The following is a 14,254-nucleotide window of genomic DNA, read 5'->3' as shown; positions in this document are numbered from 1 at the left end:
AAGGACCGTTTCATCGCCCACCCTGACTGCGACTCTCTGAGGAACAGATTCAGATGTGCGTAATGCTTTGATTCCTCTGTAAGCAGGACGTGTGTCACAAGACTATAGATGGTGTGTCACTTGTTCTCAGGTTCTTCTAATAAACGCCTCCTTATCTGCCCTCGGAGCCTTTTAGCCATCCTCCTCAGTTCCCGGTACAGACTGGAGTTACCATCAAACCATGCGCTGTGATTCCTATTGATGATATCCAGGGTGCCCTGCGAGACCAAATATCTCCTTTCTGGGAACATCAACACAACCCTCAGCAACCTTCAGGGTCTCACACAGCACATTAGGATCGACATCCGCACCCAAGTCTGCAGGTTCCTCACAAAAAACTATGTGCAAACACGTTAGAAACAGCCTCATCTTGGAGTCTGGCCAGGTCATACCTCATTCATATAGTAGGTGGTAGTCTACTGGACCTAAGCTGGATCTTCAGTGTGGCCACAATGTCTGTGGTCAGAATTAACAAATTGGAAACTTCTGCAGACTTTACAGTTCTGTAGGAGCCTCCAGATCTAATTGTGGAGATATGAGATGTGATCTTCTTTACCACACCACCAGTATTGAGTACCGAGTCCAACGTTGCTGTACAGGGTGCTGGATCCAGTGATCTGCAACCTCTGACCTTTTGGAAAGTCTAGGAAAATGTAGCCACTTTCTCCACGGTCACCAGACCCATGGGGTCCAACACAATCCTCATAGCCAGCCCTGTCAGTGCTAGTGGTTGCATGGAAGTCACCTATGACCAGAAGAGTGTCACCTCGCAGGCACACATCAACCATCAAGCAAAGCTGCAAATAGAATGTCTCTTTTACCGAGACATCACTCGCCATGGTCAGTGCATACACTGAGACAACAGACAAGGCACCCAGAGAGTGCATTAACCGGAGTCTCATAATACGCTCGTTGAAAGGAGTACCATCGGAAGGAGCCACTCTGTCATACAGGCAGTTACTCCCTTTGTAGGACAGCCATCAGAGCGACCAGACCACCTACAGAGATCTGGCCAGTCCCAAGTGTGCGTACCCCAGAGAGGTGCCGCCAATGAAATGCAGACTTTATGAAGCTCCCCCTACAGCAGAGGAAAATGATCATCATGTTGGAGAGACAAAACACTCGACACACCTACCCAGATTAGGATCTAAGTGCTGCCATGCAGCGGGTAATGCCTCAGCACCACACCAGTTCTGATCCCCAACAGGCCTGACTCCATTGGCTCTCCAGTTATTTCAACTCATCCGGGGAGGAGGCTCCCGAGGGCTTTCCCCCATCCCCTTCATAATGCAAGCAGCCTTCCTGCGGATGGCTGCAGCAGAGCTACTCTCTTTCTAGGGTCATCCTTAATAGAATGCATGGTTACATGTTCACTTACCAGTGGCCAGTGGTCAACAGGTTTATGGTAGTTGGGGGATAAAAAACATTTTTGTAGTCTCTTTGTACAAGTTGATCTGAAGTACCGACCTGATAGGAGGGCCCTAAAGAAGTTTTGTTCATGATGAGTGATGTTCTTGATGATGTTTTCAGCCCTTCTCACACAGCGAGTCTTGTATACAGTAGATGTTCAATTGATGGAGGTTCAGTGCCAACAATGTTCTTTGCTGTATTTATGACCCGCTACAGGACTATTTTGACAGCTTTGATGCAGCTTTTGTACTGGGCTGTCTTGAAGTTAGTCAAGATGCTCTCTGTAGTGCATCTGTATCAGTTGACCAACACCTTCTGGGGGAGATTAACTCTCCTTACCCTTCTCAGAAAGCAGAGGTGGTATTGTAAATTTGCCTACTACCACTGAGGTGTTCTCAGCCCAGGAATGGTCCTCCATGATGGTAACTCCCAGAAACCTAAAGCCAGAGACTCTCTCTACATCCTCTGCTTTGATATTACTGGACTGTGAGTGGTCTTTTTAGTGGTCCTAAAGATTACAACACCCTTTTTGGTGTTTAAGCCCAAGTTGTTGGTGTCACACCGCACTGTCAGGTTCTGAATCTCCTTCTTGTATACAGCTTCTTCATTGTTGTTTGTTACGAGCCCAATGACAGTTGTATCGTTTGCAAATTTAACAATAATGTTTGATTCATGGGTGAAAAGTACGTAGAGGCAGGGGGCTTAGCACACAGCCTTGTGGTACTCCAGTGCTCAGGGTGAGGGTGGAGGATGTGTGCTTGTCTAGCTTAACTGACTGAGGGCTATTGGTAGGAAAATCCAGTAACCAGTTGCATATGGAGGGACTTAGTCCGAGTGCATGGAGTTTGTTGATCAGCTGGCTAGGTACTATTGTGTTAAATGCCGAGATGTAGCCAGGATGGATAAAATAATTTTATTTTTATTATTAATGAAAAGTCAATTCTTCTTTTTCTTCTTCTTTCAGCTGCTCCCGTTAGGGGTCACCACAGTGGAACATCTTGTTCCATATCTTTCTGTCCTCTGCATCTTGCACTGTCACATCCATCTCCTGTATGTCCTCTCTCTCCACATCCATAAACCTTCTCTTAGGCCTTTTTCTTTTTCTCTTGCCTGGCAGCTCTATCCTTAGCATCCTTCTCCCAATATACTCGACGTCTCTCCTTCGCACATGTCCAAACCAACACAATCTCGCCTCTCTGACATTTTCTCCCAACCGTCCCACCTGAGCTGACCCTCTAATGTCCTCATTTCTAAAACTGTCCATCCTCGTCACACCCAATGCAAATCTTAACATCTTTAACTCTGCCACCTCCAGCTCTGTCTCCTGTGCCACCGTCTTCAGCCCATATAACATAGCTGGTCTCACTACTGGCCTATAGACCTTCCCCTTCACTCTTGCTGATACCCGTCTGTCACAAATCACTCCTGACACTCTTCTCCATCCACTCAACCCTGCCTGCACTCTCTTCTTCACTTCTTTTCCACACTCCCCATTACTCTGTACTGTTGATCCCAAGTATTTAAATTCCTCCATCTTCACCAACTCTACTCCTTGCATCCTCACCATTCCACTGACCTCTCTCTCATTTACACACATGTATTCTGTCTTGGTGGTCCTACTGACCTTCATTCCTCTCCTCTTATATCTCCACCTCTCAAGGGTCTCCTTAACCTGCTCCCTACTCTCACTACAGATTACAACGTCATTGGCAAACATCACAGTCCACGGGGACTCCTGTCTAATCTCATCTGTCAGCCTGTCCATCACCATTGCAAATAAGAAAGGGCTCAGAGCCGATCCCTGATGTAATCCCACCTCCGTCGCTCCTACCACAGACCACACCACTGTCGCACTTCCCTCATACATATCCTGTACCACTCTTACGTACTTCTCTGCCACTCCCGACTTCCTCACACAATACCACAGCTCCTCTCAGTCACCCTGTCATTTGCTTTCTCCAGGTCCACAAAGACGCAATGCAACTCCTTCTGGCCTTCTCTCTACTTCTCCATCAACACCCTCGGAGCAAACATCACATCTGTGGTGCTCTTTCTTGGCATGAAACCATCCTGCTGCTCACTAATCATCACGTCACTTCTTAACTGAGCTTCCACCACTCTTTCCCATAACTTCATGCTGTGGCTCATCAATTTTATCCTCCTGTAGTTACTGCAGTCCTGTACATCCCCTTATTCTTAAATATCGGCACCAGTACACTTGAAAAGTCATTGTTTTCAGATTTTTGAAGTTCTACGTTAACTTTATGTTGTTCTGCACTGTGACGCTACAGTTTCTCACTAGGAGTGAAGTTTTTACCAGATGCTGCTTATCACTTTTATGGTCTGTGAGTTTATAGTGCTGCCAAAGCGCCAATTCAGTTATCATAAACTGTATCAATAATATGATTAATAGAATCTAAAATGTAAATTGAAAGACATTTATTTTTAGATTACTTTTTAAGTTGTGACATTTTGTAAGAGTAAATGCAGCCTGAGGTCTGCTGGTTACTGTGATACTGCAGTCCCCCTATTTCTCAGTCAGAGCTAAGCGGCATAAACCTGGCTCGTTCCCAGTTTTATTGAAGATAGGCATCAGCCTAAAACACTGGCAGATTTTGCAGGATGCATCTGAGGCATGTTGTGAGGAAGCTTAAGCATTTATCAGCAAGGATTTAGAACCATCACTCCAGTTCATACTGCAAGATGACCGAGAGAGCGCTGGACTGCTGGTGCATCGATTATACTGCCGTCTACTAAGGGTATTTTTTAAAAACTAACTAGGTGTGCTGTGCAGCTTTTTTCAGACATGTAGTTAAGTCATTTCAGAGTAAGGCTGCTCTCTTGTATTGGGTTTGTTTTTATTTATTTTCTTTCTGGAGTTAAAGTACATTTTTGAAGTGGTTAACTGAAGCTTTCTATCTGATAGCCTAAGAGAATCTTATAGCTTTTGCTGCAATGATGTATTTTTTTCAGTGTTAAGATTAAGCATAATGTCCTTGACCTAGACAAGATAGAAACAAAAATGCATTATACAGCTATGTGGTTTTTTGGGGGAAACGAAATGTTCAGAAAAGGATTAGTCAGTCAAAAGTCATTGAATCTTCTAAGCATATTTAGATGAACAGGCTAGGTAATTACTTACATACATTATTTCATTACTCCATTGTGCCTTTTGCTTTCATTCCGACTCTTGTGGACTGCAGTCCCATAAGAGTACTAGTGTGCACTATAAAAATCAATAGTCCATGAAGTGAAACCTTCAGTTAATTGAAAAAAGGAGCATTTTCTGCTTTAGGTGTACCCTTTAATAGAAATTGTAGTATCATGCAATATTATTACTCTTGCTTATAATACCATGTAACTTGATCTGGGATCAGTTTAAAGCATCTGCCGAATAAATATGTCTTTTAAATGTGGTGATGTATTATCGTGACATTCAAAGAAGTAAAAATGAATCAAGGAAAAAGCTCTTGTAGATTCGCCCGATAAAACAAATGTTTATCTGTATCTACGATAGCACACAAGCCATTCGGTATTTTTTTTTTTTCTTTTTAAATGCATAGTTGTAAGATGAGCATTCTGTGATTAAAAAATAATAATAGATTTTATTTGATAAATCAGAATTACTCATTTGAGAAAGAGGAGCCATTGAAAGAAGAAATAGCGCAGAGCAGAATGAAATATGATAAACGAGTTCAATAGAATGGCATTATGCCTCGCTGGGTTTTGGCATTGGAGTTTGTTTTATGGTTGTAATGTGAAGTTTAACGGGCTGTGACAACAACCTAGAATGAATTGCAAAGAGTAGTCTAATATTACAATAGCCATAAGTTATCCTGAATTTGGATGTTATCTTGTTGCAGTATCTAAATAGGAAATGGGAATTGTATACTCATTGTCATGCTGGTTTCCACTTATACAAGTTGTAATGTTAGTAATATTTACAATGTGTACATTACTCTTTGTCATTTAGAACCCTACAAAGCTAAAGAAAGTTTATTGTATGTATGTATTTGGTGGTGGTGGTCTGCTTATGCTGTGAATGCAATGTTAAAGAGAGCTTTTAGAATGATTGTGAAGAGCAGCGTCAAGCATGCATCTGTAAAGGAGCAAAATGGGTTAAAGGTCATTTCCATGCTAAAAATTGAAGAAGGTAAAAGCCCCACGTTTTGGTTGTATAGACTTCATCAAATGTGCGGGTGTAAAGGAAAAAGCAGGTAACACAGGAGGGAGAACAAAGCCAGGGCAGATAAAAGGTGAGTAAGTATGAGAAAGATGCCATTAGAGAAGGTGAAGGAAGAGAACAAAAAATTTAGTTGGCCACTAAGACTTTGGAGCTCCTGGGATCATATATTTCTTCAGGTGATGAAGAGTATACAGCCAAAATATTGTGTCTTTCACCCTCTTTCCTTTTTGGTGTGGTGATAACCTTTTAAATCCTTCTTATTTAGTTAGAATGCCTGTCCAGTTTTGCAGTAATTAACTCATCTAATCAATTCTAGTGAAAATACAAGAGCATGACAAATGAGAGGTTACCTCCATCTAGTAAAGACAGACGTTGTCACGTCCTCATTTTTGGCCTCGAATATCTTGCTGTGGTTAAACATTGAGCTTTCCCAAATGTCTACAGGACATCAAACCAGAACATTTGTTACTTCGTACCTGTTATTAGCTTCTGAATACGTTTGAAAAAGCCCCTTGCATCACAGTACCTTCAGTACTAACATTTGATGCATGTTCTTAAATATAGTGAGTGAGTTGAATCTTTATAAAGACTTAACTCTGTTTCAGAAATAGCAATACCTTCTGAATAGTTTAATTTTTCTGCTTATGAAACTTAAATATGGTGTGGCGGATACTAAACGTCCACGTATACCTGCATACGGACGAGATTTCTGCAAAATATAATTTGAATTGTATATTTGTGTGTTTATGAGAATATTTGTTAACTGTGAGCTTTTTTCTTTTCAGGTGGGAACAAAGAAAGGATCTCCATGGTAGAACGTATTATGTTGACCATAACACAAGAACTACAACTTGGGAAAGACCGCAGCCTTTACCACCAGGGTAATGAAATGGCTTTCACTCTGTATAAAATATTACTTTGCAATGTATGATTTCAGGCAAGCAAACTGTAAAAAGGAAATCATATAGATATGTAAAATACTTAGCTAGTACATTATTTATCCTAAGGGGGAAATTTAGCTTCTTACTAAAGCTCAAAATGCAATATTATAACAATCAATGGTAACCACATCAGTGTCCCTCAAGTACATGTGAGTTGCAAAAGGAACAAAACTTCTCACTTGACTAAAGATAAAATAGCAGTCATAGTGAAATGTTATAAAATAGTATTATACTATACCAGCCGACACCCGCTGTAGCATACAGCGGTGTAAAATTAGGAACAGAAAACGGTGAGAAAGGAATTCAGAAATCAAGAAGAAAGAAAATTTTCTTGAAAAGACGCAGTTGTGAATAGGTGTTTTGCTGGAGACGAAAGATAATGAGTCGAAAGATCTAACCGTAGAAAAAGCCACGTACAACAATAGTTTTGTTGCATGTATCTTGGACTTCCTGGAAATGTGGACAGTAATATGATCATTTTGCCTACATGTACGTTATTTTCAGCCTTTGCTTGCAGTGCATCTGATAGTCCATTGTATTGTTCCAGGCGCAGATCTTGTTGATGTAATCAGAGATAGTTGAGACGCGTGCCCTCATACGCACCTACGACGTACTGTTGGAATAGTTCGCCACTGAAGTGCAAAATATTAAATGTATTCCTCATTGATAATCTGTACGTGTAAAATGGGCATTGAGTAAGCCTGATTCAGTTGCCGGTTCTTTAATCGGGAACATGTTGTAAATCTTTGTGCCAGCCAATGTCTCCGTAAGGGAATAAAAGTGGGTAAACCATAGGGACGCAATTCATATTGAGTATGTAAATCTGTTTACAGGAGTTACCTCTGGGATAGATGCAAATGTCCCTTTCGGCAGGGGTTTCACCATCTTCTCAAAATCGCTGCAACATCGCTGTGACAAGTCAGGGCATTGTATCGTCGTAAATCCTGCCAAGGGTTTTCCTTGAAAAACATTCGTACAGATGCTGTTGGATTGGACTGAGTGATTTCATGCATGTGTTTGTATGATTTAGTGAAGGAGTTGATGGTTCTGAGCATGGAATCTAGCTGGAGAAGTAAATTTTCGCTGCATGCAGAGTTTGCTTTATTTTGTAAGCGCACTTCAGTAGCTTGTGCTGTGTCAAAAACATATAACTGTCCATTTCCTGGAGAGGTAGAAGTGTTAGCGTATAGTGGAGAGATTTGATGATAAATTTGCCCGTGTATTTTAAAACAGTATTGTCCGTGGCCAGGAGGTTGAGTTATCTGTGGAAGAGGACAAATGGGAATCGAGAAATGCCGTGTCGGCTGCATGTGGGCGGGACTGGTTTTGAAGAGGAGCCGCAGGCAGCGTGGGGAAGGGTTTGGAAGAGGACGAATAGGAATTGAGAAATGCCGTGTCGGCTGCATGTGGGTAAGACAGGTTTTGAAGTGGAAGCAGGACGAACCAGAAGAGAAATATATATATAAGAGATATATGAGTAGCCCCAGTAGTGTTTCTTGACACACTGCTAAATAATTCATTTGCTGAAATAATTTAAATGATAGTGGGTCAGTGAGACGATGTACAGCAGTGTTCATAATGGCTGTCAGTTTTGCCAGCTGGTCCAAAGTACTCCACCCCATAAACTGAACCTTCATTCTTAAACAGCTTTATTATACAGTGGAACTGTCTTGTAGGAATGTTACTAGCCCAGCAGAAAAGAAAATATCCCTGGCTATCACAGAGTTTGTAGAATATGTAAAAGATTTCACTGCCCACTTTAAAGTGTAAGACTGAGTGCATATACATATAATAAACGCACGGAAGGAAACACTTGTACTGAGAATAACGCAGAAGGTTGTATGAACACCTATGATAATTACATACTGTATAAATCGCACGAGGGAATGGTACATGTGACACCACTACTACTTCTACTACTAAAAAGGGAAGCCTCATAACACAGTAAATAATCAAAGTAAAACTCCATGACCTAACGGTTTTTAATACCTGCATATATAGTTAGGTGGGTGGCTCATCATTTTTTCCCTTTTTTCTGGTAGTATAAAGCACCTTCCCGACTTTTGCCTTTGCTTATGTCAAAGCTTTAGCTTCCAAGTTCCCTTAGCTGTCAGGTGGCTATAAATTTACTGGTAATAGGTTAGCTGCAGAATTACTTCTTGGTTAAGGGGTGATCCTATTTTTGCGACACCAGCCTAGGGCCCTACCTAGTGTTGTCCCCTGGTGTGCCTGTACCTCTAAGCACTTGACTACCGTCCAGGGCCACATCCCCAAAGTAACCTGCCTTACTTTGCTTTTATAATTGTATGCTGCCATCTGCTGAGCTATAGGGACACCTGACCTCCTTTCAGTTGTAACAGTGAGCCTGTTTCTCTCTGCCTGTAACAGTGTGCTCCCCTCTATTGGGAAGGAGGTGTTCCAGACTCCTCTTTCTCATCTGTGGATCGTCAAGGATTGCTGCATTTGCTTGATAACTTACTCCTTTAGAAGTTACTCCTGGAGAAGTGTCTGCCTATTCCTAGGTTGCAATTCTCTCTCTCTTTGAAGGACTTGCACAACCTTGTTCATATTTTGCTATTCATCCTTGTTTGGTGTCTACCCTAATATGTACGAGGTGTGGCAGAAAATTAATGAGACTGATTTTTATTTAGCAAAGTTTTTATTTTTTTCAAACATCAATGTTATCCCCTTCAAAGTAGTTCCCTTGGGCAGCTACACACCGATGGAGACGTTGTTCCCACTGTTGGTGGCAGCGCTGGAAGTCTTCAACCGGTATGGTCTTCAGCATGTCCGTTACACTCTTTTGGATGTTTTTAAAGTCCTGAAATGACGTCCTTTGAGGACATTTTTCAGTTTAGGAAAAGTCACACGGACTGAGGTCAGGTGAATAAGGGGGCTGGGGAACCACAGGAACGCGTTTTTTCGATTGTCCTTCTGCTCAATTTTTAGGTTTTTCGACACCATTTTGGCACAGACCTTTCGCATGTGCAAATGTTCAGTCAAAATTTGATGAACGGTAAATCTGTTCAAATTTAAATGTTCACTCAACATTCTTAATGTTAAATGACTGTCTGATCTCACAAGAGTGTTCACGCGTTCGATGTTTTCATTGGTTTTCGAAGTTGAAGGCCTCCCTGAAAAACTTGAGCTCGGGATAAAGAATGTTCCCCATAGGCCTGTTTTAACTTTTCAAACGTCACACTTGCCGATTCTCCAAGCGTAACACAAAATTTAATGGCACAACGTTGCTCCAAATTCCACTGTTCCATTTTGCGTGACGCACAACCAAAAACACAACTTCGCTAATAGCAGTCACAAAAATCACGTAGTTAACGGAAGGAGTTGAAACTCGCACTGAGCTATGGGAGGGTACTGATACACGTGCTCTATCAAGGACAACAGCGCGGCGTTGCCAGATCGCTTGCAGTGTTGCCAGTCTCATTACTTTTCTGCCACACCTCGTATATGAGGTGAGACATAGAATTAAAAAAAAAATATATGTCTTGATGACTTCCAGCATTCTAAACATTGTCACCTTCTCTATACTCCCCCTCCCGATCTCTACATCGCTCCATACGTATCTTCCATTGATTGAAACAGTGCTGGAAGTCGTCTTGCTTGAGGCTCTTCAACAGGTTTACCGTTTCTGTCTTCATCCACTGAAGAAAAATGTGTTCCCTTCAGGTCACTTTTGATTTTCAGGAACAAGTAAAAATCACAGGGAGCTAAATCGGGAGAATAGGGAGGATGATCGAGGACAGGAATGTTTTTGTCAGTCAAAAACTGATTTACAGAAAAAGTGAAAATTTGGGAGAAATTGGATGTCGATTCACTGTTTGATTTTTTTTCACCCGACATTTTAGTGGCAACTCGTGTAGCGATTGTTATGCAAATACTGACTGGGCTCTTCACAGGATATACCTAGCCAGTTGGCGGTTTGAGAGGGCGTGTAAGACGGGATATAGTTCTAGGATTCACGTCCAGTCGACCTCCAGATGGTATTCCAGGAAAGTCCAAGCCCAGACTGGTTATTTTTATGTCACACCTCGTCTCGTATGGGTAGATCAGAGGAAAAAAAAAAGAAAACTTGCTATACTATTTACTTAAGTCTATCCACTTTCTTATGGAAATAATTGGTAACACTTTACATTGTGTTCATAATTACACTGTAACTACTATGTAATTACCTGTATAAGTACAGTGTAACTATGTCAAAGCTGTCCAGGAGTCGGCTAAGGGGCTACAAATTAACTGGCTGCAAGCTGCCTTTATGTTTCTGCAGAAGGCTGGCAATCATGCAACTCTTTTAGTCAGTCAGGACAGACTTGTTAAGTAGAGATTCTGCAACGTGCAATCTTAATTCATTATTGGCACCGTTGGGTGACTGGGGCACTTAACTGTTGCCTAAGGTTCACAAGCCTTCGTTGTAGTAGCATCTGTTAATGTTTATGTCTGGGGCTTGTGTAGATTCTTTTAAGTTATAGCGTTACATTGGACAGGAATCAGTTTTCCAAGTCAATAAGAAGTTAACACACTTAAACTGAGCCACTAGTTAAGAGTTAATGACGTTGTCTTATATGTGGTGTTTAAGGCTAGAGGAGTATTTGGCAGTTTTCACTTTATACATAACCAAGTTGAATATATGAGAACACTGCCTCATCATTCATTGTGTGTACCTTGTGTGTATTGTAGGATGCGAAAGTAATTTTTTTTATTTATAGTGGAAAAATAAAACTCGCTTAATACTGAAAGCTAAATCTTGCCATAATTTTAATTTAGCAGTTGACCAAAGCTTAAAGTGAGGTCTGATCACAATTAAATCTATGTTACAAATTTAAGCAGAGTGGCACCTATTTGTCTGGTATATTGCACTTGTAGCCATGGTATGGAAAAGTGTGCTGTTAGCAGTTAATTTTACCTTAGGGAATGAAAAATGAAGGGAAGTAAGAAAAGCACAAGGACGCCGATACACACAGGATATCCCTGTGATTTGGCGCAGCACTAAGTCTCACAAAGATGTGCAGTTTAACACTACTTTATGAGGAAAGCTTAATTCGTCCTTATAACAGCATTTCATTTGAATATTGGGTTACTCGGAAATCTTTTGCAAGGGATTAAAGTATTTTTCTTCCAGCATGTTTTTCTAATGGCTCTTCTAAATCCATTTCAAAATGACAGTCTGGTTTTTGCTGATGCAGTCAAGAGTTTGTTAATCTTCTTATCACAGCACATATTCTTATATAGGCTTTTCAAAATCAAATCATAATAAAAATTCAATTTTCATTTACTGTATGTTATATGATTTACATCACGTTTATTACTTGTTTGGGTAGTCATTGAGTGGTGTAATTTTAAGAGATGTGGTCCGGTAACCTGCTGTTTTGCTGAATCCATATTGTCCTAAATTTATGGCAAGAGAAGCTAGTGAGGGTGAAATGAGTACTTAAAAATATAAGTATCGTTACTTAAGATAAAATTAAGAGTATTATACTCAAATCCCCATTACCTATCCTGGCAGAATCGGTGGTAGGTTGAAAGCAGCCCTAGTTCAGGTTCTCAGTATGTTTAGAAGGTCCACTTATTTACACACCAACACTCACATGGGGCCAGTTTAGTGCTGCCACTTAATGGGCCTGCATGTCTTTGCAGATATTGGAGGTAAACATATTCAGAGTCTATGAGAAAAAACTTTTGGGAGCAGGAATGAAACTCAGAATGTTGAATTTAAGGGGCAGCAGCACTAAACATGTCTTCCTTAAGTGAAAAGTCGCTCCAATTAAGAAAAAAAAATTTTTGTTACTTTATTAAAAATATTTATAATTTTCATATATGAAGATCTCCTTAATTGGATCTGTACTTGAAAATATGAGTAGCATTACTTTTTTTTTTTTTTTTGCTTTGATCCCTCCCCTACCATAACCTATCATCTAGGTCAGGGGTCTTCAATCAAGGTCCTGGAGGGCCGCAGTGGCTGCTGGTTTTTGCTCCAACCCAGTTGCTTAATAAGAAGCCCTTATTGCTCAAGTAACACTTCTGTTTCATTTTAGTTGTCTCGCTCGTTACGATTTTGGACCTTATTGCTTATTTTAGTTTAGTATTCTTGGTTTTTAATTGCTCCTAATTAGCAATAATATGCAAATGACAAGAGACCAGCATGTCTGCATTTACCTTGTTACCATTTACACCTGTGTGTATTTATCATATGCCATTGGGTTTAATTAAATACTTGGAAGGAAAGTGAAGAGAATAAAAGTGAAGGACTGAGAATTGCTCCTCCATTCTAGCCTTCAAATCATTTGGATGGTGTCCTTAGAAAGGGGAAGAAAATCTAGGAATATGAGAATGACCTGACATGGCAGAGTTAAAGCAGTGACGAGCCATGAAATTAAATTATTGCCAAGAATTGCTTTCTAATTAAGCAACCAGGTTAGAACACAAACCTGCAGCCACTGCGGCCCTCCTGGACTGTGATCGAGGACCCCTGGTCTTCTAGGTTATACTTTAGATTTGTCAAAAAATTTGATGTCCTTTTTTTTTGACAGATCTTGACACCGAAAAACATTGATATCTCGATGATGGGGGTGTGTCGCAGTTACTTGAGGACGTTCTAGAACTAAAAAGGGTGGACAGAAAAATACCAAACTCATAACTTAAGCCAGTTATGAAATGACGATGTGCTGATTAGTTTTTGAGCCAAATCGTGCAAGAGAAAGAGGCACTCTAGAGGAACCCTCATACTGGAATTCTGCAATGAACTGTGAATTCTTCTCATCAGTTGCTATCGTAATGACCTGTTTTATGATCAAAAAGATCAGCATCAGAGTGGTAAATAATTACTGAAACGCTAGAGAAAAGTTCGGGTGACTTGGTTCATAGTGCGCAAAGCCTACTGACACTCACGTCTGAATTTTTTTTTTTAATTTATCGTGATGCATTGTTGGTTCATTGTGTTAAAATTTTCAAGATCCTGAAGTGCGCAAGGAGTATGATGTGGTGGAGTTCTAATACACAATGTTTTGTTTGTCCGTTTTTTATGCACAGCTTTGTTGTTTAACTCTTTTAGGGCGGATGTCGAATTTTGTTGACAGGAGGGGTTGAGGGTGATAATCAGCTGTTAATGGCGACAAATTTCACTATCACATCACAGGCATTCCCTCTGTGCTTGGAGGAATGCTAGACTCGTTGACTCGGCAACTAATCCTAGCGTGTGCGTGAGTTGCGAAATTTAAACAATGGCAAGATGGCATCGACATGTGACAAGGGAGCGAAGTGAGTGCAGAAAAGAAAACACTCGGCAGACAATGTTTTGCGCATTATCGCGGAGTCAGACTCTGATTTTTCAGGAGAGAAATCAGGATTTTATTGACAGTGATCAGGAGATCGAGCAAGAGAGTGAGAAGCCGGCATCAGCTGATCAAATACCAGCCGATGCTGCGCCAGCGGATCTGCTGCCAGTTGAGCACTTCGCTCAGCCGATGCATCTACGGCAAGGTTCGCGTGGGATAAATACACAGACATTGATCCGTTGAGAGCCGATCTGGCTACTGGACTTCACAAGACGGCATGGCTTGCTGTTGGACACGACAGATCACCAGCTGCTGTACTTCAGGTTGCTCTCTCCTGATGCTGCTTTTCAGCTACCGTCAGACGAGACAAACAGGTAGGCAGAGAAATTTTT

General features: G+C 41.0%; 1 protein-coding gene across 1 annotated transcript in view; it reads left to right on the top strand.

Annotated features, from left to right (window-relative positions):
- Positions 1-14,254, top strand: part of LOC120530119 (NEDD4-like E3 ubiquitin-protein ligase WWP1) — a 250,923-nt gene that overhangs the window by 171,613 nt on the left and 65,056 nt on the right. Inside the window, exon 9 of the mRNA XM_039754299.1 lies at positions 6,421-6,516. Within this exon, the coding sequence (XP_039610233.1) occupies positions 6,421-6,516 (96 nt within the window). The remainder of the gene's footprint in view (positions 1-6,420; positions 6,517-14,254) is intronic.

The sequence above is a fragment of the Polypterus senegalus genome, chromosome 5, assembly GCF_016835505.1.
Source record: "Polypterus senegalus isolate Bchr_013 chromosome 5, ASM1683550v1, whole genome shotgun sequence".
Taxonomy (NCBI): Eukaryota; Metazoa; Chordata; class Cladistia; order Polypteriformes; family Polypteridae; genus Polypterus; species Polypterus senegalus.
This window is presented reverse-complemented; position numbering and strand designations above follow the sequence as displayed.